The following is a 22,476-nucleotide window of genomic DNA, read 5'->3' as shown; positions in this document are numbered from 1 at the left end:
TGTCCTCAACTCGAACCCAGCGAGATATTGGCGGTGTAGTTCTTCAACACAAAATAGAAAATCAGATATCAAAACTCGCAGGAATGAAAAGGTCGTGATGAGGTCAAGTAAAACAGAGTAAGTGAAACATTGAACTGTCATTAAGTTTGGGAAGTTGGTGTTTTGGTCAGGTGAAGCGGGTACCTCGAGCTTGTATCCCGTGGTCCGGCGTTTGAGTGGTGAAATGGTGATAAGCTGCGGATCATTTATTTACTTTTGGTCACCAGGGCAAAGAGATGGCGGTAGCCACAGTGCAAATGAAGCTCGACACCGTAATTTCGCCTCGCCACATTTAAGCCACACGTGGCTCGAGCTCGGTTCAAACGGAGCTAGTGGAAAACTGATTGCCTCATCGACCTAAGTAGGATGCCCTCATGATTTGTGAGATCCATGATGGATTCGTTGCGTGTTGTAGTTGGTTATGGGATAAACTTGCCACGCGAGGAGAGAAGTAGAAACGGTCCTAGGTGATGAAAGGATGAAAGTTGACAGAAGTCTTGTCCCGTCCACAGGGGGGATATAAATACAAACCTTTGATCACGAGCAAGATCGATGAGGATCAGATGCAGAGACGCTTGATGTGAGACTTTCGGCGCTAGATTGACTACATTTAGTTCAATACACCAGACAAGTTAGACTTCACACTTGATCAACACTTTGAGCTCGCTCTGTAGGCACCGGTCCTTCTCAGGTCTCTTCGCTTGGGGTTTAACTATTTTTTGAACAACCTCAGTGGCAGACATAGGTTACCACGCTTGTGACATTGCCTCGTTAGATAGACAATACCCTTTTATGCAATAAAAGATATTGCCTGTTTTCTCATGTAGCATTTCTTAATTGAGGTGTGAGTCAGCGATGCTCCAGTACCTTGGCAAAGGCACTTGGCAGAGCCTTGGCGAATCTGGCGAGCTCTTCTGGGCCTTCTGGGTCTTCTGGTTCCCCACATGGCGCAGGATCTCAACTGCCTGTGGTCGCCGACGCGACGTCGAAGGGGATCTAGACCCCTCGGCGTCTTTTTTTGATCCCGGTCCGGGTACCGGTAAACTGCGAGCCAAGATCAGCACCAATAATCTCCTTGTATTTTTTTCTTCGCTTCTTAAGGTCCGATCCCCCCTTGCTCGCCATCTTCCTTCCGAGTCACAGCATCACTTCGACATCACTGCTTCCAGAAATCCAGCAGGAAAACTTCCCATATCGAAGGAAGTTAATTTTCTCGTCCCGATTTCTTCGAGCTGTGGAATCGTTGTGCTTGCTCGGCTAGAGGAGCAGTCATTCCCTTATCCTTATCTCCGGTTTCGCTTCGTCAACCCGCGTCAGTGCTCTGCCGGATGTCGAGGTAGAAGATAGATCATATTTTTTTCCCTCCCCTTCCTTTCGAGAGAAATCGCCGAGGCCCGCAAGCCTACAGGATGCGCAAAGGCTGCTAGGACGAACGACAACCTCCCCTAGGCATAGTTCCCCGGCTTTCAACACACCCTCCTTCATAATTCACCGTCGCGATGGAGTCGGCAAAAGTAGCCAAAACCATGGAGTCCAAAAAACGAGAGGCCGCACCGGCGGCTGCCCAGCAGAAGGGCAAGCCCATACATTACCCTTTCTGGTTCGGAGGCAGCGCTTGCTGTATGGCTACCGTCGTCACGCACCCTCTTGATCTAGGTAAGCAGAGCCGGCCAGGCTGATCAACCAGTCCAGGCTTTCACATGCTCCCCGTCCCCAAGCGCTTCTGTCTCTGAGCGGTGCTTGAGCTAACGATTCGGCAATCTCCAGTCAAGGTACGACCTATTACCACCGAAGCTTCTTTTGGGCCAGCCCAACCCATACATTCGACGCCTTCGAACCCTTCGAACCCCGATCGAGAATACTAACACATATTTTTCAACCACAGGTGCGCCTTCAAATGCGAAGCGGCGACATGCCCAAAACCATGACCCGAACCTTCGCCCACATCGTCAAAAATGACGGCCTCCTCGCCATCTACAGCGGTCTTTCGGCCTCCCTCCTCCGCCAGATGACCTACTCGACCGTCCGCTTCGCAATCTACGAAGAGCTCAAGAACCGAGCATCAACCGACAACAAACAGCCCGGACTCCCCACCCTCGTGGCCATAGCAACTGTATCGGGCCTCATCGGAGGCTTCAGCGGCAACGGTGCCGACGTCGTCAACGTGCGCATGCAACACGACGCGGCCCTCCCTCACGCCGAGCGGAGAAACTACAAGCACGGCCTCGACGGAATGTTCAAGATGGCGCGCCACGAAGGAATTGGCAGCTGGTTCCGCGGAATATGGCCCAACAGCGTGCGCGCGGCCTTCATGACGTCGTCGCAGCTCGCTTCGTATGATGTTGTCAAGAGCGTCCTGCTTTCGCATACGTCTATGGGGGATACCCTCGCGACGCACTTTACGGCTTCGTTCATGGCTGCTGTTGTCGCCGCCACGGTGACTAACCCCGTCGATGTCGTGAAGACGCGCGTCATGTCGGGCAGCGCGGCGGATCATGGCGTTGTGTCGGTGCTGAAGAATCTCATCAAGACGGAAGGATTTCGGTGGATGTTCCGCGGCTGGACGCCAAGTTTCCTTCGACTCGGGCCGTAAGTGTTGACCGCTGCTGAATCAGTCGCAGCCATATTGAGATACCTCGCTGCTAACACGCTATCACACAGGCAAACCATCGGCATCTTCATCTTCCTTGAGATGCACCGCAAGGTGTATAGAAAGATTAAGGGCCTTGAAGACTAAATACCCCCACTTAGGCATACGAATTCGTGTGTATTGTTTTGATTTTCTTCCGACCACATAGGGACACTCTGGAAAGGGCATCGAACTCGACGTACATATATGACAGATACATATACCATAGACGGTCCGGCAGGGGACAGGTTTGTAGGAAGTCAGCATTTTGTTTCATATTTTCTTCCCTTCTTCCCCCCTTCTTTCCAATTTCTTTTTTTTTTCTGTTTTATTTTATTCATTTTGGCCAGCGGGGAATCCTCGTGGTTCTATACCCAATCTCAGGCTACCCTTCTTACCAGCATCTCTCGGCGTTAATCGGCAACGAAGAGAACGAGAGCGCCATGACGAATTTGGAAATTGAAGACATCACAGAGACGGAAGGATGAGCATTCAAGAGGAGGAGAAGCAGCAGCAGTGATTGAGCGTCTTGTTCCTTTTTATCAGATATCTTTCTAATTCTTGGCTTGCACGGAACTGGATATACCTGTCACTATGGGCCTAGTGGAAGAGCAGGTGGTTGGTTCACCTTTGATTTTTTTTTTCCTCCAACTCACCACCAATGTTGGTTTGGGCGGTTTTCATCGCAAAAAAAGACTTGTCGTATGTGTTTCTAGCTTGGCGGAAGCTGATAGAAGCTAAGAAGCACACCCCCTTGGGTGTGGACATGATCCATAATACCTTGGAAGAAGAGATTCGTTGTCAGGATAGAACTGGACATATAGAGAGAGAGCAATACATATCAACTCCGCTTCAATTGACATCTCCAAGTAAACTTCAATTTTCTCAGTTTTATTACCATTGTTATTATTATTATTTTCGAACTATTCTTAAGGATAATAATGGACAACTCCCTCCGAGGAGATGAGCTCGGAGTTGCCTTCGCCTTCGGTTCGACGTCGGATGTGTCCGCCCGACAATCCCTGCCGGCACTCACGTGCCACCTGCCAAGGCCAGAAGGAGCTGGAAGCATAAGAAAAAAAATTCCCTGAGAAAATTTCCCAAGAAAAAAAAATCCAAGCTCTCCAATAACCTTAATGCTGAACTGACCTACATCTGCTTTTGCACTCCATCGCAAAACCTCACCTTTTTCCCTTCCATCCACCACGACCCGCACAGCTCTGCGCATCCCATACAATCCCCCAAATCATTGCCATCTCTCACCTCTCTCCCTCCTCCATCACACATTTCCCCCATTTTAAAAATGTTACGCCAGGCCCTCTTCACCAACGCCCGCGCCATCCGCTCGGCCGCCGTCGCCACCCGGACATCGTCCGTCCTCAGAACCCAAGCCCAGCTGGCCGCGAGGCCTGCGCTAGCTTCGCTGCCCGTGAGGACGACGAGGTGGTATACTGCTGAGGCGAACAAGGAGGGCGAGAAGAAGGAAGGAGAGGAGGCCAAGGCCGAGGAGAAGGAGGTTGAGGATCCTCTGAAGAAGAAGCTTGAGGCTAAGGAGAAGGAGGTTATTGATCTCAAGGTAAGGAAGATCCTTTCTAGGCACACACACACCAGTTTGATGAAACGCAGAGCTAACCTTGTCGTTCTAACAGGATAAATACCTCCGCCTCCTCGCCGACTTCCGCACCCTTCAAGACCGCAGCGCCCGCGACCAAAAAGCAGCAAAAGACTTCGCCATCCAAAAATTCGCCTCCGACCTCCTCGACAGCGTCGACAACCTCGACCGCGCCCTGCACATCGTGCCCCAGGACCAGCTCGCCGGCGAGCCCACCTCCGAGCACCACAAGCACCTCGTCAGCCTACACGAGGGTCTCAAGCTCACCGAGACCATCCTCATGCAGGTGCTCGCGCAGCACGGCGTCGTGAGGCTGGATCCCCTCGGCGAGAAGTTCAATGCTGCCGATCACGAGGTTACCATTCTTGTGCCTCATCCTGAGGCCGAGGATAATTCCGTCGTCTCGGTTGAGAGTAAGGGGTTTAAGCTTAATGGGCGGTTGTTGAGGCCTGCTAAGGTACAGGTTGCTAAGAGGCATCGTTAAAATTGTCGGCACTCAAGGCTTCCTTGCCTCGTGGGAGCTGTGAGATGGGACATGCCCCCTCCTCAATCCCCCTCCCTTCTCCTCTCAGCCATGGCCGTCTTAGACCTTTCGCGGGGAATGATGCGCCGAGCATCGTGTTACCTACTTTTTCCATCTTCTCTTTTCGGTGTGTTGTAAGACTATAATATGCGGAATGCCCGAGAAGAACACCCTCAACCCGAAAAATCCTTCACCTTCCTGGGAAGTGGCAGAATGGCCCGTTCCATTTTTCTATCTATGTTCTTTATTATACTTTTGTACAATTACTCCTCTCACGATGATATTTTTGGGGGTTGGCCAGGTGTAATGGAGGATTTGTATAAAAACGAAAATTAAATAGTGACGAAGGGAAAACAAACAAAATTCGGTGGCATTAAGACAAGAGATTACCCTTTTTTTTTTCGGATCTGGAAAAGGACTACGCAGCTATGAGCGAACGATATGAAGACTTTACTAGATCTGAGAAACTTGGATTAAAAGCGAGAGAAACGCAGGAAACACTGCGGGTTGCTCGCCGACTTTTGGACCCTCGAAACATGACGATCTTGCTGCCGTGTGAAGCCTGAACTCCCATAAATATTGAAAGATTCGAAGGCGTTGCTACTGCCATGAACACGCAGTTCTTATGCACCGTCATTTAGTAAGAAGACCTTTGTGAGAAACGAAAGCACATTCAAGTTCGAGGACGTAAACGTTCTTCATTTTCCTAGTAACGTCGAGGCTGATACCTATCTAACAGCTGTTTCATCCGACTATATCATGCTTCTAACCTGCTAATAAGCCTGAGAATGCAAGACGTAGAGAAAAAGAAAAGAAAAGAATGACGGGTATTGTCATAAAACAATGCGGTATCATGTTTGTGAAGAAGACAAGCCATAGCGGGAAAGACATCATAGGATCTGGGGATCCCACTCAAGCCGAGGCTGTCATACAATCTTCACAAATCCGCGAAATAAGAAATACTGAATAAACTTTCTTCTTCTCCCTTTACGTCCTCGTTGGTTTCTTGATAGTCGGGACGATAAGATAAAAACGTCAGCTCTCTCTCAAAAGAAGGCATCCCACTGGCTTAGGTTGGCAAGATTCTGGAAGTCGCTCTGCTGAGGCGTGTTGTTGTGAGGGATATAAGCGATGAGACGACCCGAAGGGTCAGATTGCATCGCGGGCGTGTTCGGGATGGGACGACCTTGCTGGGGAGTAACCATCTGAGACGCGCGGCCACGCCACTGCTGTGGGTTGCGCTGGGGGGTCTCGTACTGGGCAGCATATAGTTGTCGCTGTTGCTGCTGAGGTTGCTGCTGAGGTTGCAGCTGCCGCTGCGGCGGCGGCTGTTGCTGACGACGTCCACGAGAAGGCGAGCCGTTCGCTTCAGGCAATACGGCATTCCTACGAGAGGACTCGATCTCGTTCATCTCATCCCAAAGCGCCGCAGCCGTACCCATAATCTCCTCGACAGTCTCGACGTTGGCATACTGGCACTCTACCTGAAGAGCGCGCTCAACTTGCAGCATACGCGCAAGCGTGAGCTCGTTCCTAGCTTGAGATTCGTGGAGCTCGTCGAGGAGCTTGAGGCGCTGGTACTGGAGCTCTCGGAGCCTGTGGGCCACGGTTCGTCGGATCTTGGCGCGCTTGCGCTTCTGCGAGACCCTGTGGTGGAAGGTGCGGATGTACTGGCCCGCCTCGGTGACGCGGGTGTACGTCTCCTTGAGGAACTTGAGGTACTCGCTATTCTCATGAGCCGTCTTGTAGGCGGCGAGCTCGTCAACTTCGAGGCGTTTGATTTCCGCTTCGGTTTGGTTGATAGCTTCAGTAACGCGACTCGGGGGGATACCATCAATAGGCTCAGCAGACGGCGCGCGGAAGGCGGCGTCAATCTCGGCCTGGGCACGGGAAGTTAGTTTGGACTGGACTCGCCTTTGATCTGAGGATAGAGCAGTTAGAGGCTTGGGCTTTTATTACCTGGCTAAATGGAGTATGATCCGAGAAAATGGATTCAGCGGGGTCGGCATCCTTCTCACTGATGCCAAGACGAATCTTGTCAAGTTTCTTGCCGAGAACTGGCTGCATACGAGAAAAGAGTTTCCCGAAAGATCCCCTGAGATACTTCAAATCGCGCTTACGAATGCCTGTTGTTAAACTAGTTAGTTGCCAACCCCATAGGACATCAAGAAACACGGGAAAAGGAAAAAACTCACCAGGAGGATCAAAGATAATCGAGGGGTTGGTCGAAACGTGGTAAGATCCGGTGAGGGCCTCCTAGGTTTCCTCATCGTATTGAGCACGGTAATCGGCGGCGCGATGTCTGTCTTTGGCCTCCTCGTGGACGGGCTCGGCAGGTGCCTGGGAACGAAGGGGCTGCGCCTACAGGTAATGATACCCAGGTTAGCAGCAGTCCACTAGATAGAAGGAGAGGAGGATGATAGCATTAATAAGGAAAAAGTGTGTCAACTCACATCGGCGGGTACTTGGTGACGAGCCGCCAAGTCCACATTGGGGATCGTGCCCCGTGCCATGAACGTAAAAGTGCAAGGAGAGATGTAGCCCTCGTCAGAATCTCCGCCATCGGAGACGTCAGCGGCCTTGAAGTTGGTGGGGTGTCGAAAATGGGGAACCACATTCGAGGGACCGACATGCTCGTACTGAGCCTTGGGCACGTCGAAAGTGCGCTCATCCGAGTGGTACCTAACGGGGTTATGCGAAACCAAAATGTCTTCAAGGTTCGAGGCCATACTATGGTGAGGAAGAAATGCCGTTAGCATGATTAACAAGAGAGAAAGCCCTGCAATAGACGATAAAATCATGAATTAACCCATGCAGAAAGATGCTGATGAACTTACTGGGAAACTCCTTGAGGAGCGACTTCGTCCGCATTCTCGGGCATGCTATGCTTGCGACTGTACAGAAGCAGATTGCCAAACGAGTTGAGCTCATTAACAGCAGGACCCCTCATGTGGTGATAGGCTTGGGCCATGTCATCAGAGAACTTCCACGACCTCTCGCCGAGGTCCTTGGTGCAGTACTGCTGGGGCGGCTGGCCAGTCGGGCCACCATCACCGCCTTGATGGCCTCCATTAGGAGGGCCGCCACCGGAAGGGCCATCACCGCCGGACCGACTACGACCAGCCCCGTTGCCGGGGTTGGCAGAGCGGTACGAAGCATGACCGGAACCTCCGCGGTTATCAAGACTACAGCTGGGACCGTGCGGTCCAACTTCATAGTGAATGACGGTCCCTGAGTTGGAAATGATACGTTTACCATGGTGACCATTTCTTACTCCATGAGCAAGATTGGGGACCGTACCCGCCTGTTCAGGAATCTGCTGCTGGCGAGAGCTTGAGCTAGAAAGTCCCTGTTGGTCCGTAGAACCAGAGCCAAAGGCCGCAGCTGCGGCGTGTCCGATAGGAACATTGGCAGTAGCAGCCGCGTGGTTAGAAACTCTCGAAGAGGTACGAGGAGGGGGCTCACAGTACGGCTGGTACTGGGTCTTCGGAGGGCTAGACTCATGAGCAACACTGAGAGGCTGAAGCTGAAGTCCAGCACGAGAAGCCGCTCGCTGGAGAATGCTAAGCTGGGGCGAGGGAGACGACTCTGCCTGCTCAACAATGGGAGACAGCTTCTTAACATCGAAGATGGGGACCGTGTCCTCTTCAGTATCCGAAAGAAGTTCTTGAGAGGATGCGTTAGAAATTTCATCAAAAAGAAGTAATACAGAGCAAAATTATCAAGCTCACCAGGATTGCTGCTCTTGGAGGAGTCGGCCTTATTCTCGAGAGCGGTGTTCATTCTGACCGGTTTGTAGGGAGAAACGGAGTGGGTGACGGGTTCCGATCCCACGCTTTGAGCTTCGGGAAACCCGAGATTAGGTGTAGGCTTGAAAACAGAAGCCGCGTCGATCTCCTTTTCAAGCCGAGGATCGAGAAGTCCTCGAGGCCCTTTGGGAGAAGAAAGGGCCATAGTGATACCAGATGATGATGAATGAGTTCCTAGAGGCTAAAAAGCGTAAAAAAACTGAAGGAGGGAGATGATATTTCTGAGTGTGGGTGGTAACCATTCAATCTGGGGATAAAGAGAAAAGAAGAGGGAGGGTTTCTTTCTGAAACAGATGAGCTCTGAGATCTGGCCAGCTTTTGTAGGCTCAGGGAAGGCGCTTTCCAATCCAGGTCTTGTCTTTTCAAAATTAAATCCTCCAAATAAAATGGATGTTGGATGAAGCTGAGTTGATTCACAGAATCAAAAAGAGGGTGGTTGAAAAGATAGAATCTTGAAATAATAAAAAGTTGGCGAGAACTCAGGAGAATCCTGCTATAGAAAGATGAATGAAATCTGCTGTCGTGGGGTCTTGAGCGGAGATATGCTGGGTCAGTGATTCGTGAGGGGGATTCTAGGCTGGGAACAATGTCTATCACGCAAGATGGGTATGTAGGGTCCATGACATGATGATAGGTAAACCAACAAGTCTTGAGAAGAGTCCAAAGTCTCAAATTCAAAGGGTATGGGAGGAGGGCTTGCTAGGGTAGAAAGGAGGACTTCCAAAAAGAAGAAAGAAGAAGACAGAGGCATTAGGGTTGGGGTTAGGGGAGTTGGCATCGAGATAGAAACAGACTGAGAGCGAAAACCCCCGAGAAAGGCAAAACCAGACTCGAACAAGCTGCAAAGGGATTCTGTAACAGCAATTCATAACAATATCATTATCTGCCATCTGACTAGGTACCAGGCGAGCGCTCCAAAAATGCTAGTTCAACCTTCATTTCTTGCTCTTGCTCTTGCTCTTCGTGGCTGTAGCCTTCTTCCCTCGTGCCTTCGGTTTAACGTCGTCATCGTCGGCGTCGTCAGCCTTAGAGGCCTTCGCCTTCTTGGCTGGTTTCTTTGCCTTGGCCTTGGGCTGCTTAATGTACTTGTCTGCCTTTAGGTCAAGATCATCGGAACCTTCGTCGGCAACTTCCAGTTCTGCAATCTCGCCTTCGTCTTCCTCCTCGATAGCCTCCTCCAGATCGGGGACTTCCTTGGCAGACTTCTTTGGCGCTATCACGTTGCTTGCCTTCATAAACGGTAGCGGGTGGTTCATGGCGTTGTATCTATTGGCAGAGTGTGAGCTTTTTTTATACCTCGAATAGTAAAGGGGGGTGGGTGTATGTGGGAGGTGAAACACTTACGTTCTGGTGAAGTACTGCTTCGTTTGTGTCTCAATCATTCCAGGCCGTTCTTCCTGGGGACCAAGACCCAGCTCCGTCATGGCATCAATGTCTTCCCGAGTCAAGAAGTAACTGTCCATAAGCTCGATGACATCCTCCACAGCATCTTTCCCATCCACAGCCAGACGCTTGATGATCTGGTTCCATAGCACAGGTAGATACTGCTGCCGTACTTCCGTGTGGTCGCCAGATGCCTTGAGCCGCATGTGGCTATGTATCTCACGCACATATCGACTCAGCTTGCCGTATTTGCTGTTATTTCCAAGCCAGGACGTGAAGGAACTGTCGAGGAGCTGACCCCACATGAAGCTGGCGGGTCTCACGGTACTGAAGACGGCGTGGGCAGGCATGAGGCTCCACTGTTGTTGAGGGCCGTGGATCATACGGTCGACCAGGTCGCCGTCGCTGATACTCTCTGCGGCTTTATCGGCTAATTCAAGGGCCTTCAGCCTAGCCTCTCGAGGCGAGTAGTTCTTGCCATTAAGAAGGGCTGGTCTGGTCTTGAGATAATTCTCTTGGATCATCAGGAAGCTGAACTCGTGATCGTTAAAGTACAGCTCAATCTTGTCGTTCAAAGTCGACGTGCTCGACGGCGCAAACAACCCCCCGCCTAGCAGTTTCTGGCAGATATCCCAGGGCTTGAGGATAACGTGCTTCTGCCACGCCTTGGTCATCGACTTCGTCTGGTCGAAATCGAGAGAACTCTGGTCCAACCGGATGGTCGAGAGCATGTTGATGATCTGCCGTATATCCTTGTTGCAGCCCTCAATGAGAGCGTTGATCACTTGAGGAGACAACTTGAGACCCTCCCTGTGGCAGATTGTCATCACCCGTGATCGGATTTGATCAACTGTGGGACGCTGGAACCTGATATCCTGGGCGACGTGGTCAAATGGCTTCATTTTCGGGAGACGACGCTCGTTGCAGATCAAAATCAAGGGAACATCGGTCTTCTTGCAGAACTTGGCAAGCGTCGCGATACCTCCACGGTCGCCGGCCGACATGCCGTCCACCTCATCCATGATGATGACGATCTTCTTCTTCTCGACATCAACCTTTTGGCCCTCGGCAGCGAAGTACCCACGAAGAGAACTGTTGTCCATGACCTCGCTAAACTCCTCTTCAACGAGTCGCTTGCTTCGAGTATCACTTGCATTGCTTTCGAGTATATCGTATCCGGCAAGCTTCGCTGCAAGGTGAGCGGCTGTTGTCTTGCCAATGCCAGGTGGTCCAGAGATGATAATGGCACGGGTGCCTCCCATTCCATCAGCACCACGCCTTTGGAAGTCGTACTTCTTGGCCTTTGGCCAGTTGATAAGCCAATTTTGTATCTTCTCCACTTGAGATTTGTTGCCGCAGATATGAGATAATTGCGCCGGGGCGTATTTGCTGGTCCAGAGCTGAGCGGTCGTCTGCGGTTGGCTTGGGGCCGCAATGCCCCGAGCGGCGGCAGAGGCCTTGGCAGCCTTCTCAGCTTCGGCCTGGCGAGCCTTCTCCTCACGCTCCATCTCAAGGGCCTGCTTCTTAGCCTTTGCCTCCTCTTCCTGCTTCTTCTGCCGCGCCTTCTCGGCACCTTTTCCAGTGCCACCGTGGGCGGGGAGACGCCTGATCAACTCGAACAGGCCCTCTTCATTAATCGTCTTGATGCCGTGGGCCTTGATCTTGGCAAGTTTGCTTGGTCCGGCATCTTCTCCAAGGACAACATAGCTAGTTTTACTGCTCGGCTGGCCAGTAACTTTGCCATCATACTTCTTGACGAGGGCTTGGGCTACTTCCCGATCGACTGTTTGTAGAACTCCGGTAAAGACAAATGTGAGGCCCGCCAAACAACCTTCCTCACCTTCCGGTAACTCGGCATTGGTTGGGTTGGGAGCTTGAGTGTGACCTCCGCCCTTGGCAGCTCTCCAGTTGAACTTTGCACCGGAAGTTGGCGGTGGCGTGGGCGGACGCACGGTGGGAATGGTGTCAAGAATGTTCTTGATTTCGGGGTCTTCGTCGTCGTGGGAGACCTTCGCCGCCTTCGGAGCGCGTGGCCGTGATGTAGCAGGCTTCTTCTTTCGGGGCGCTTCTTCTTCAGACTCTTCCGATTCCGGCTCAGGAGACTTCCTCTTCTTGACTGGAGTAGACTTTGCGTGTGCTGGAGCCTTCCCCTGAGTGTGCACTCGCTTGGCCTTGGGAAGCACTTCATCTTCACTCTCATCCTCTACGTAGTCATCGTTCCGTCTCTTGCTCCTGCCCTTGATATCGGCTGCAAAGATGTCATCACCATCCTCGTCTGCATCTTCCATGTACGCATCGTCGTCGTCATCCGCATAGTCTCGATACGATGTAGTCGTCTTCTTTTTTGGCGCGGGGTGGGTGCTCTTTACGGGTTTAGTAGCAGGAGGATCGGCTACCTTCTTCGTCCGTGGGCTCGAACGGACGGGGACTTCGGCCTTGATAGGACTCTTGGCGGGTGCGTCAGGCTTGGAGGGTTTGGATTTGTTAGAGGAGAAGTAGGCGCTCGCCGTCGTCTCGACGCCCTTGACCTCATTGGCCCTAAGAATAGTTAGAGCCATAGAATCGCAAAGGAGAGAGAAACGGTACTAACTTGGGTTTGGCTTTCGGAGCGGGTTTGAGGGCTGGTTTCGTCACTCTTTAACGTATAATTAGCACTTGCAGTAAAGAGGATCAAACCTTGGAAGTGAAAACTAACTCGGCAACCTCATCATCACTATCGTCTATTATCCTGCGGCCTTCTAGTCCAAAGGTTAGTTCTCTAAGCCTGTGATTGGGGATTCAATTGAGGATCAGCATACTGGCTCGCTTGGTCTTGGTGTCCTGGACAGGTGCCTTCTTGACTGGTCGCGTAGGTGGTGCGCCGCCCTTGGGGCCAAAGAAATTTCTGATGTCAGACATTCTGTGGAAGTAGAGTCATTGATGGATTAGTGTCAAAGGGGGGAGATGTTGGTGAATTATATTTTGTTTTTCCCCTGCTCGCCAAAGTCTGAAGAGGGAGAAAGGGCTTCGGGAGAGCGAGCTCAAACGAAGAGGTTGCCTAGCGCGGCACGGTTCCTCGTCAAAATCCGGCCTTTCTCGCGTCAGCGACGTGACACCAACTTAAAGTGGGTTTCGCCTTGTCACGTGACTGTAGCACCTGGCAGCCGGAACATGCCATTTGGTGAAGGCAAGCTTGAGCGTGCCATTTTTTTCTGCAAGAGCTCGACAAGGCTCGACAGATCAGCTCGAATTGGTCCGCAAAGAGCCACACCACCGCCGAAACGATGAAGCGCAATGCCTCTACGGTCCTGTCGAACGCCTTTCGGGGCCTCCGAATAACCTCCTCCCTTCCCGCCGTCTCAGTCCCGGCGCAATTGGCCGCTCCTAACCATGTTCGATTTCTCTCCACGACGCCGGCCATGATGGGTACCTGGCTTGAGCCCTCGATTGATCGTACGAAGAAGATGATGAAGGGACGACCTAGGGTTGCTACGGGCGGATCTTCAAAAGGTACGACAGTGATCTGGGGCGACTATGGTCTTCGCATGGACGACCATCATCGGAGGATCAGTGCGAAGCATTTGAAGATGGCGGAAGAGACGATAAAGACTCGTCTTCGAGGGGAGAAATATCGCCTGTATAAACGGGTGTGCTGTAACGTTGGTGTTTACACCAGTGGAAACGAGGTACGCTACGAAGCCCCAATCCCCTCTGCTCAGAACTTCCAGGATGATACTAATACATCCTTTTTTAGACTCGTATGGGTAAGGGTAAGGGTTCATTCGACCATTGGGCGGCGAGGATTGCGGTCAATCAGATCATCTTCGAAATCAAGGGATTGGCCCACGAAAAGGTCATCTTGGATGCCCTACGCCTGGCTGGTAACAAGCTGCCTGGTAAGATCCCACTTAAGCATGCCCCCAATCCTGGAGACGGAACCATTAACAGTTTTTGCTGTATAGGTCACTATGAATGTGTGAGGAAGGGAGAAGCGCCTGTCGTCGGAATGACGAAGCTTGATGGTGTTACGTTGGATGAGTTGAAGAGGCCGCGAAGGAAGGATATCCCGCCGGCGCTGCTGGCCGCCGCCCAGAAGAGTACTGCGCCCCGAATCATCGAGTCCCAACCAACGTCGGAGCAAACTTCTGCCAACTAATCGTCCGGGAGACATTGGTCAGAAGGGAAGTATTTGGAGGCGTTGATTGTACCAACAATGGATAACTGTAAGGATAGATGGGAATCGGCTCTTTTAAGCATTTGTAGCAATAGATGTTAACACTACGAATACCAAACTTCAATTACTAGGACCATTGACGACAGTCGCCCGACTCCGGGAGCTTGGGGCCCCGGATATGGGCTCCTTCCTCATCGGGATTCTCCTTTGTTGCTGGTTCATGCTATTTCCAACAGCCAGCCGATGTATTGTTTGGTGCAAATCCTCTTGTGTTACAGGGAGATGAAGATGTGAGCCGGGGCCTTTGGGAAGTGGCGACGGCAAAGCATTTTGCAGGTAGTTGAGTAAACAAAGGTTTTATTCTTTTGAGAGAGGAAAGTGTTCCCTCCGACTTTCTGAGAAAGGCTCCCCTTCCCTTGAACAACTTCACAACATCACAACATTACAACATCTACCATGGACCATGGACCATCGTGGTCAGTAACCTACCCTCAGTAACCTGAACTCAACCCAGCTGGGTTACCACCTTCAGTATGGCCATATGGATTATTATTCGTTTACATGGTAGGTTGCTCTTTGTATTCCTGATATCCTTAGCATCCTTGAGACTCACCTTCAGGTTAGGGGCAATCTACTTTGCCTCAGGTTCTACTGCTGAAGATGAGGTCATGCTACGAATGTACTCAAGAAAGCTCCGAGACATAGAAAGAGGTAAGTACTGAAGGTCATCTCATTTCTTTGGTTTCTTTGATGGAGAGCGTAATTCTCATGCTTATGCTCCTTCTCCTCAGAATCCACCTTCGATGTTGTGTATTCGAGGCTTGGTCGGAGGAGGAACTGGCGTCTCCAGTACGACGTCGTCCCTCCCTTCCAGGACCCTCGACACGTTCACCTCAAATCAATCTGGACATTCGACCTCGACGACGATGTTCTGCGACTCGACAAAAAGGATCTCAATCTTCAGGTTCCCCTCAATCTCGTGCGCTTTCGTTCCATAACCATTGCCGATTTCGAGCCTTACCAGCCGCCCCTCGCCCGCAGCAAACATAGCTTGCAATCCGTCTTCGTCTTCCCGCGATCTTGGACCAACATGACGCGGAACGGAGTAGACCGTAGTCAACTACTGCGGTATAAAGCTCTCGTTCCCATCCTGCTCGCCGACTTTGTGTACCAGTGGAGGCATGTCTTCGGCGGCCGTTACAACAACGCCACGTTCCGAAGGCTTGCATTCGCAATCATCAAGATTGCGACTCTTGACTTCCGCGTCGAGGAAGTAACTCAGCCGCGTCCGCCTATTGCGACTCATTTCATCTGGATCAATGACCTTCCAGACTGGGAGCCGTTCAGTGGCGATATTGTCCGAGTTGGCGGGGTGTCTATCGTTATATCTCAGCACATTCCGCATGCTGTCTCTCTAATCCTAAAGGATTTCGCGAAACGGAACCGACAGAGCGCCCAGGACCCCCAGGACCCCCAGAATCAACTGCCTGGTAACAGTCTTACTTACCTCGTGTTCTCAGTGAAGGAGGTTATCCTATTCCGGATGAGTCGCCAGGGCGAACGACATTCGAGGACCCTCCGTCTCTTCGACGGTGTAGAGCCTCCTTCCGATGAAGCCATCGATCTTCTCCTTGAAGCCACACAGACAAGTGTTCCTACGACTCGTCTTCATCACCTCCCCATGGAGCTGCAGGATGCTGCCATACGCAATGTTGCGGCAGGACCCATTGAGAGCGCTAGAGTGGGCTGCATTCTCAACGCCGGCTCAGTTTTCACATGGAGACGCAATAACCGGAGCATTCGAAGACAGGAAGTCCGCGCGTTTCGATCACCGCAGTCTCCCGTGGAGTCGCAGATTTTCTTCGGCGACTCCTTCAGTGGACTAGCGTACAAGTAAATTGCTCTCCGGGGAACGGTCTGTTGATCGTACAACCTAGGAGTGGGAATTGATGAGAGGAAAGTCGTAACTGTCTAGCGATCTGTCTGTCAACACGAATAACAGAATAGCGTCTTCTGTTCAGAATGAAATCGAAATAATTGACATGACCAGTCCTATCTGCATGAAATTGTTCCCCTGTCATGAGTCCAAGATAGTAATCAAAACGGTTTTGGCTGAATTCAATTCTTGCCTTCTCTTATCGAAGGACCCTTATCGAACTGCCCCGTCTCACACCTTCCACGAGTAATAGGTCTAGTCGTTCCTTCTTCATCACTCGTTACATAACATAAAAAAGGATGTGAAAGAAAAAAAAAATACAATTGTAGAAAGCACCCATAGTTCGTAGCTCATATTACCGTAAACATCTTGATCAACAAAATTCCCACAACCCACCACACCAGTCTTATCCCCCATCCCTTCACCGGTCTCCTTAAACACTTCAACCATCAACAATCTCCAACCAGCACCGCATATTCGCAATCTCCGGCAACGACACATCCTTCGGCATGACATACGCCGGCTGAAACGTCGAGCACACGAGAACAAGGCAACGGCTCCGCGGCGGCGCGAGGCTGAATATAATATCGCAGGGTCTCGTGTCGGGCGTGACGGTGATGGTGAAGGAGCGGCCGTGGGGGTTATGTGGGCGGGGGTCGTCGGCGGTGCGGTCGTGTACTTGGAGGGTGAAGGGCCCGGGGTTTTTGAGAGGCGGTGGAGGAGGTGGATATTGGGGTTCGTAGTAAGGGGGGTTGTGGTGGTGATGGTGGTGGTGATGGTGATGGGGGTGCCAGAGGCGATGCCAGGCGCGGTGGATGGGGCCTGGGGACAGGGACCGGGTGCGTTCTCTGGAATGACGAAGAAATAGAGAGGGAAAAAGTTAGCTCGTTGGCTTGGAGAAGGTTGAGCAGAAACGAGGTTGTAAGACAACACAAGTTGGACTTACCGAGGAGCGTCGTAGTCGCGCGGTGGAGACGGGAGTCGCTCGGGCGGTGGTGGCGAGCGGGCCCCGGACATGGAGCGTTGAGGTGGTCGGGAGCGGCCGGCTCCGGCGCAGTCGGGACAGTCGTCCCTTTCCCTCGATCTAGATCGGCCTCTCATGGTTTTCCGCGATAGTTTTACTTTCGTGTAATAAGATTAGGCGGGAGTTTACAGAGAAGAGTGGAGAGAGGAGAAACAGGGAAGGACCCTTTTCCCTCTCTTTTTGGCGCTATAGTGTCTCAGATGGGAGAAGTTGGTTTGCTCGAAAGCGTCAGGCAAATGGGATGCGGTTGGTCGACGGGATGTTATGGACTATCACGTGGGAGGGGGATGCATCTCGGACTGGAATGGACCAGAAAGGGAGGTTCGAGGCTGTTGCTCGCTCAGAGAGTCCTTTTATGGAGTATGTATGTATTTCAGAGCCTGTCCTTTTTAGTGAGTTCTTGAGATCATTTGGGGTATCTGATTCCCACGGAATCCTTCTCTATTTGCAGTATCTTCTCTGCTCTTCTTGGCCGGGTTCTTATGATAGACCCTGTCCTGTTTAGAGAAGAAGCATAGTTTTGCTTGATATTCCAATGACAATATCCCCAAAGAGGCCTAAGGAGAGTGTGGGATTTCGGAAGACGGGTGAAACCTCGTCCTGAATCATTGCTTTATTCTTCAGCGCCTCGAGAATAATGAGTACCCTGAACCTGAAGCCCGAGACCGTGGTAATGTCTCCAACCTTGAAGTCTAAGTCTGTCAGGCCGGGGACCAGGACACGGGAGTTGCCGTTGCCCGCCCCAAACTTTGAGCGTCACAGGCGACTGGGGTCAAGGTACAGAGCTGAGCCGTACAGAACCCCACCATAACTTTGGGCTCAGGCAGCTCGACGACGTCCATCAAACCCGTGCTTTTTCCACCGCATCTCTCCATTCGACCTCAAAAAGCCCGCTTAACAAGCTGTGATGAAAGAGTCTCGTAGAGCAAATATATCATAAAAGCAAACACCGTCTCCGGCAAATAACCCTTACCGGCCGCTCTCGACCACGCGTCTCACAACATGTCAACCCCAACCTCCTCCGCCAAAAAGAAAAAGAAGAAGTCCAACTTCGCCCGTTATTCCTCCACCCCCGGCCAATCCAGCCATGCCCCTGCCAGCTTCACAGACGACATGCGCGATCGCCAGGCCCGCGGGAAGGATCCCTACCGGGTGGGGAGCGATGAGTCTGAGGGGGAAGAGGGGATGACGAGGTTGGGCGAGATGTGAGTCTTTTATTACTTCACCTCTCGTTGTTTTCTAAACAAAATAAAACCGGGGGTGGGGAGGCTTATGGATGGTGAAGGAAAGAAAGCTAATGAAGAAAACAGATCGGACAGGGAGAGCTTCAGAGTAATCGAGCAGAGGCGGATGGCAGCTCAGATCCTTGCCGACCCAGAGTTACTCATGATGCACGCTCTTAGTAGACGGGATGTAAGTCCTCTCTCTTCCTTAAGGCGTTCTGTCTGCACCATTTCTTTACTGATGCGTATTGTTAGAGTATACCTGGGACGAGGCTGTATTTTACGCGTATATTATGTGGCTTTGCGGAGGAGGAGACCCCCAGATATCGAGCTTCTGGTCGGGATGGTCGTTGATCCTTTTTCTATCGAGTTACGAGTTTTGTTTATTCACAGAGTTAGGAATAAGTTGGGGAAATGGCATGGCTTCCAGTCGAGAGTTCCAGGCCCAGCCGGGGATGGGTGGAGGAGCGAGGGCTTTGAGATATATGAGGAAGCTTCTACAGCCCCCAGCCTTTCCCCTATTATATACCGGGTCGTTCGGCCTCCTCCCGGCCAAGCCTCGGTCTCCATCTGTATGGATACCTTCTCTGAAGGAAGGGAAGATGAAGCGCCGAAGACGCGAGGCATCAGAACTAACGCGAGCGATGTATTCAACCGGCGCCCCCGGTTCATGGTATATTATACGAAATACACATATCCTCACTCACTGCATCAAGATAAATACCTAATCCATATGCATATGATATCGATTCATTACCCACAGGCCGGCACGACCACAGGGAGTTTTCTATCCTATTTACATCGATGTATGTAGTGCTCCCCTTCTCCCCTTTCCGTTCTCTTACTCTATGAGAAAGCTTAAAAAAACTCATGGGGGTATTCAGGAATAAAACGAACAAGCGCAAATAAAACAACAGAGGAGTACCGGGGTCCGCTTCCTAGGATCCAGTTAAAGAATCCACAAAGATATAAAGACCGACAGAAATGAGATGTGGAAACAACGAGGCCCGCCTCCCTCTTTCTCGAATCGCTTCAACAACCAAAAAAAGAGAATGATACTGATGTAATCCCAATGCGGATTCCCTGTCCTGATTCGTGTTAAGTGTAATGAATGCCTTCCGTCAATGAACGAATCCGCCCCACAAAAACGCCATCCCGATGCTGGACATGAGTCTTCCGACAATCCCAAATGCAAGTAGATTCGGGGAGGACGAGACCGAGCAATGAAAAAAGAAAAAATATCCAACAGTCATGAGCCAAAAAGGAAAGAAAAACAGAACATGAAAAGATGGAGAGAGAGAAAACAGAGGACTGGAGTCCCATCCACTCAGTATTAGCCCATTTCTCTATACTGGTACTGCAACAGCAAGAACAACGACGCAAACAAGAACCCCAGAAGCAGTGACGTCCTCTAAGCGTATCTCGTGCTTCTACCCGGCGGCGCGCCCCACTGCTGATACGGCTGGTAGGCAGGATACGCCGGCGGAGGAGACGAGGGTATCTGTGGCGGTCCCTGCGGTGGTGACTGCATCCACCCCGCGGTCTGTGGCTGTTGCTGCGGCTGCGGCTGCTGAGAGGCTCTCGGTATAGACCTCTGAGACTGGTTGTTGCTGCCGTTCGTGTCGTTGGGGCCGCGCGGGCGAGGCGCATAAGCCCCAGCAAAGTTGGTCCAGGCATTATTATCACGGCTTGGGAGACCCATCATGGGCGGTCCTTTTCGGCCGAATTTCCTTGCCTGGTTGCGGCGTCGGAAAGACTGGAAACAGCACCAAAAGATGGCAATGAGAATGAGCGCGCCGACGATAGAGATGACGGGGATAAAGATGTCCTTGTGATTCCTGATGTACTCCGCAGCCTCCTTGAAAAACGAACCTCCCTGACAGACACCGTTCTGGCACTTGCCGCCGCCGCTGCACGGCGTGCCGTCCAGGAACCACTGGTTCATGACTGAGCACACGTTAGGCGCTGTCAGCGACGACGTGCACCCGATCATGCACTCGGTCCGGTCGCAAGCCTTGACGTTGGTGACATTGGAGAAGGACGCCATCATGGCCTGACATTGCTGATCGCGAGACGTGCACTGTCCAGAGGCACAGGTCAGACCCTGGCCCTTCTCGCCACAGTCGCTTCCATCATCCTTGTGCTGGTCGCTGGGGCACGCCGACGAGGAACCCGAGCAGGTTTCTTCGGGGTCGCAAAGTCCCGTACTGGGGCGGCAGACGGTACCGGACGAGGCGAAGGAGCACGAATCGGTGCAGCATTCCTCGTTGGCCGGGTCGCAAACCGAGTTCTGTGTGTACTTGCAAGTCTTCGGGTCGCAGCACGAGTTTCCTGCACATCCTTGCTCTCCGCCGCAGTCGCAGTCCTCGCCCGTCTCGACGATGCCGTTTCCACATTGACTGCCCGTGATGACGGGAATATCCTTGTTGTTTAGGAGACACCGGTCGGCCTGGCGGGAAATGGCAGCGCAAACATTGCCGACACTGCAGGGGGAGAACGCCTCGATTCCGCGGCCCGTAGATGGGTTCATGATGAACTGGCCCTTGGCATCGCACGAATTCTGGCTGAGAGGACAGCACCTCTGCATCTGGGCGTCACCGGCCTGGCAACTAGCGCTAGTACAGTCGTGAACGGCACCGAAAGTGTGGCCGACCTCGTGGGCAATAACCTGCCATTCGGTCTGAGTACGCACGACAACGTTCGTGGACGAGATGGTCTCGTTCGAGTCGGAGCCGTCGCCTTGGTTCGCGCGGGCCCCTTGCTGACAGACCTGCCCAAGCCAGGCGAGGCCTACGGCGTTGTCGGTATTGCACGTCGTCAAGAGGGTCCAGAATGCATTCGTATCTTGCGAGCGGCCTCGCCACTCGGAGAACTTGCTCAGTCGGTTGGTTATGGTGACGCCATCACCACAAACAACGTTCCAGGGTACCGCTTCGGTGGCCGTCGAGGGACAATCGGGATTCAGTATGGTGATGTTCTGTAGACCGAGCGTAATGTTGAAAGTGTTCTCGTACACAGCGGACGCGGCGTTGATCTGCTGGATAATATTGGTTCGGACATCTGCCTCGGTACTAAATTGCTTGCGGTAATTGCAGTCCGCCGCGACACCAAGCAAAGCTACCTTTCGCGTTTTGGGGCAGCCGGCCGTGGAGCCGATGTTGTCGACAAGGTTGATGCCCGCACCGCCATTACCTGGAGTGGTATCGACTTGGCGACCAAAGAGAGAGGACGTCGACATTTCTCCAAAATCGCTGGTCGCACGAGAGTTGAGGTCGTAGTTGGCATTGAAGGTCAAATCGTCGGACCCGCAAGAAACCCTCCCATAGAGCTCTCGTTTTTTAAGCTCGTCGTGAGGTTGGTAGTATTCTAGAACGTCAGAGTCACGCCAAATCACCATGTATTCGTCCCCAGACGTGTAGTCGGTCGAGGTAGGGGCACTCGGTTTGGGATCTTCAACATGCTTCAACTTGAGGTAATTGGTTGCAGTCTGAATGTGGTGGTGATCGCCATGGAGACGGTATGCGCCTTCAAAAATTGGAGTCTTGCCATCGCGGTGTAGAGTAATTCGCGCCCAGCCGCCTTTCACCCATTCCGAGCCGTCATCGAGGGGCTTCGTAAATACGTCTCCACGATAAACGCGGTGACTTGCGCGCTCGACCGGTTCTACAGAGCGAATGCTACCGTCGGCCTCGAGGTAGGTTACTTGAAGATCACGGGGGATAACATCGTGGTTCGGTTCGAGGGACAGTCGTATCCTCCGTTCACCTGGGATAGTGAACAGAATATCGAAGTTTGAGTTGGAGTTTATTTGCCGTGAAGAGGATTGGATTTTGGGATCTTGTATCGTAAATATGGAGGTGACGGGGTTTCTACTTGTTGAATCGGCTAGCAGAATGAATGCATCGTTAGAAAAGCGGCGGTCGGTCGTGGCGATATTTCGAGGAAAGAGATGCGGCCATTTGGAAACTCACCTTGAATGGGCTGTATGAGACAGGCGACGCTGGCGAAAGCGGCCGTGACTAGCCGCCGGAGTATCATGGTTTCGAGAACTGAAGAGACGAGAAGAGGAGGCGGATGGGAAAAGGAGAGAGGGAGTAAACGCTTAAGTCCCTTGATCGGGGGGACGTGACACTTCGGACACTACT

At 52.0% G+C, this 22,476-nt stretch overlaps 9 protein-coding genes across 9 annotated transcripts; 5 read left to right on the top strand and 4 right to left on the bottom strand.

Annotated features, from left to right (window-relative positions):
* Positions 1 to 1,538: 1,538 nt before the first annotated feature.
* On the top strand, positions 1,539 to 2,776 carry SAPIO_CDS1111 (uncharacterized protein; the record flags this gene model as incomplete). Its single annotated transcript, XM_016784469.1, has 4 exons — positions 1,539 to 1,695; positions 1,807 to 1,811; positions 1,925 to 2,628; positions 2,701 to 2,776. 4 exons carry the CDS (start codon positions 1,539 to 1,541, stop codon positions 2,774 to 2,776), a joined length of 942 nt encoding a protein of 313 aa, XP_016646024.1.
* A 1,195-nt stretch (positions 2,777 to 3,971) lies between these two features.
* Positions 3,972 to 4,764, top strand: SAPIO_CDS1110 (GrpE protein-like protein, mitochondrial; the record flags this gene model as incomplete). Its single annotated transcript, XM_016784468.1, has 2 exons — positions 3,972 to 4,244; positions 4,318 to 4,764. The coding sequence occupies 2 exons, from the start codon at positions 3,972 to 3,974 to the stop codon at positions 4,762 to 4,764; spliced, it is 720 nt and encodes a 239-aa protein (XP_016646023.1).
* A 1,085-nt stretch (positions 4,765 to 5,849) lies between these two features.
* SAPIO_CDS1109 (uncharacterized protein) lies at positions 5,850 to 8,757 on the bottom strand (the record flags this gene model as incomplete). Its single annotated transcript, XM_016784467.1, has 7 exons — positions 5,850 to 6,683; positions 6,763 to 6,929; positions 6,999 to 7,059; positions 7,129 to 7,164; positions 7,257 to 7,533; positions 7,641 to 8,469; positions 8,535 to 8,757. 7 exons carry the CDS (start codon positions 8,755 to 8,757, stop codon positions 5,850 to 5,852), a joined length of 2,427 nt encoding a protein of 808 aa, XP_016646022.1.
* Positions 8,758 to 9,547: 790 nt separating this feature from the next.
* SAPIO_CDS1108 (putative replication factor C protein) lies at positions 9,548 to 12,893 on the bottom strand (the record flags this gene model as incomplete). Its single annotated transcript, XM_016784466.1, has 5 exons — positions 9,548 to 9,878; positions 9,957 to 12,533; positions 12,586 to 12,630; positions 12,691 to 12,733; positions 12,794 to 12,893. 5 exons carry the CDS (start codon positions 12,891 to 12,893, stop codon positions 9,548 to 9,550), a joined length of 3,096 nt encoding a protein of 1,031 aa, XP_016646021.1.
* A 365-nt stretch (positions 12,894 to 13,258) lies between these two features.
* Positions 13,259 to 14,130, top strand: SAPIO_CDS1107 (uncharacterized protein; the record flags this gene model as incomplete). The annotated part of the gene is made up of 3 exons (XM_016784465.1): positions 13,259 to 13,660; positions 13,729 to 13,870; positions 13,937 to 14,130. 3 exons carry the CDS (start codon positions 13,259 to 13,261, stop codon positions 14,128 to 14,130), a joined length of 738 nt encoding a protein of 245 aa, XP_016646020.1.
* Positions 14,131 to 14,604: 474 nt separating this feature from the next.
* SAPIO_CDS1106 (uncharacterized protein) lies at positions 14,605 to 16,045 on the top strand (the record flags this gene model as incomplete). The annotated part of the gene is made up of 3 exons (XM_016784464.1): positions 14,605 to 14,624; positions 14,768 to 14,859; positions 14,940 to 16,045. 3 exons carry the CDS (start codon positions 14,605 to 14,607, stop codon positions 16,043 to 16,045), a joined length of 1,218 nt encoding a protein of 405 aa, XP_016646019.1.
* Positions 16,046 to 16,526: 481 nt separating this feature from the next.
* Positions 16,527 to 17,185, bottom strand: SAPIO_CDS1105 (uncharacterized protein; the record flags this gene model as incomplete). Its single annotated transcript, XM_016784463.1, has 2 exons — positions 16,527 to 16,932; positions 17,031 to 17,185. 2 exons carry the CDS (start codon positions 17,183 to 17,185, stop codon positions 16,527 to 16,529), a joined length of 561 nt encoding a protein of 186 aa, XP_016646018.1.
* A 925-nt stretch (positions 17,186 to 18,110) lies between these two features.
* SAPIO_CDS1104 (uncharacterized protein) lies at positions 18,111 to 18,730 on the top strand (the record flags this gene model as incomplete). The annotated part of the gene is made up of 3 exons (XM_016784462.1): positions 18,111 to 18,313; positions 18,419 to 18,521; positions 18,725 to 18,730. 3 exons carry the CDS (start codon positions 18,111 to 18,113, stop codon positions 18,728 to 18,730), a joined length of 312 nt encoding a protein of 103 aa, XP_016646017.1.
* Positions 18,731 to 19,742: 1,012 nt separating this feature from the next.
* Positions 19,743 to 22,369, bottom strand: SAPIO_CDS1103 (Disintegrin and metalloproteinase domain-containing protein B; the record flags this gene model as incomplete). Its single annotated transcript, XM_016784461.1, has 2 exons — positions 19,743 to 22,216; positions 22,303 to 22,369. 2 exons carry the CDS (start codon positions 22,367 to 22,369, stop codon positions 19,743 to 19,745), a joined length of 2,541 nt encoding a protein of 846 aa, XP_016646016.1.
* Positions 22,370 to 22,476: the final 107 nt, after the last annotated feature.

This window comes from Scedosporium apiospermum (assembly GCF_000732125.1).
Source record: "Scedosporium apiospermum strain IHEM 14462 chromosome Unknown SEQ_SAPIO_0044, whole genome shotgun sequence".
NCBI classification, from domain to species: Eukaryota; Fungi; Ascomycota; class Sordariomycetes; order Microascales; family Microascaceae; genus Scedosporium; species Scedosporium apiospermum.
The sequence above is the reverse complement of the archived record's forward strand: the minus strand, read 5'-3'. Positions and strand labels throughout refer to the sequence as shown.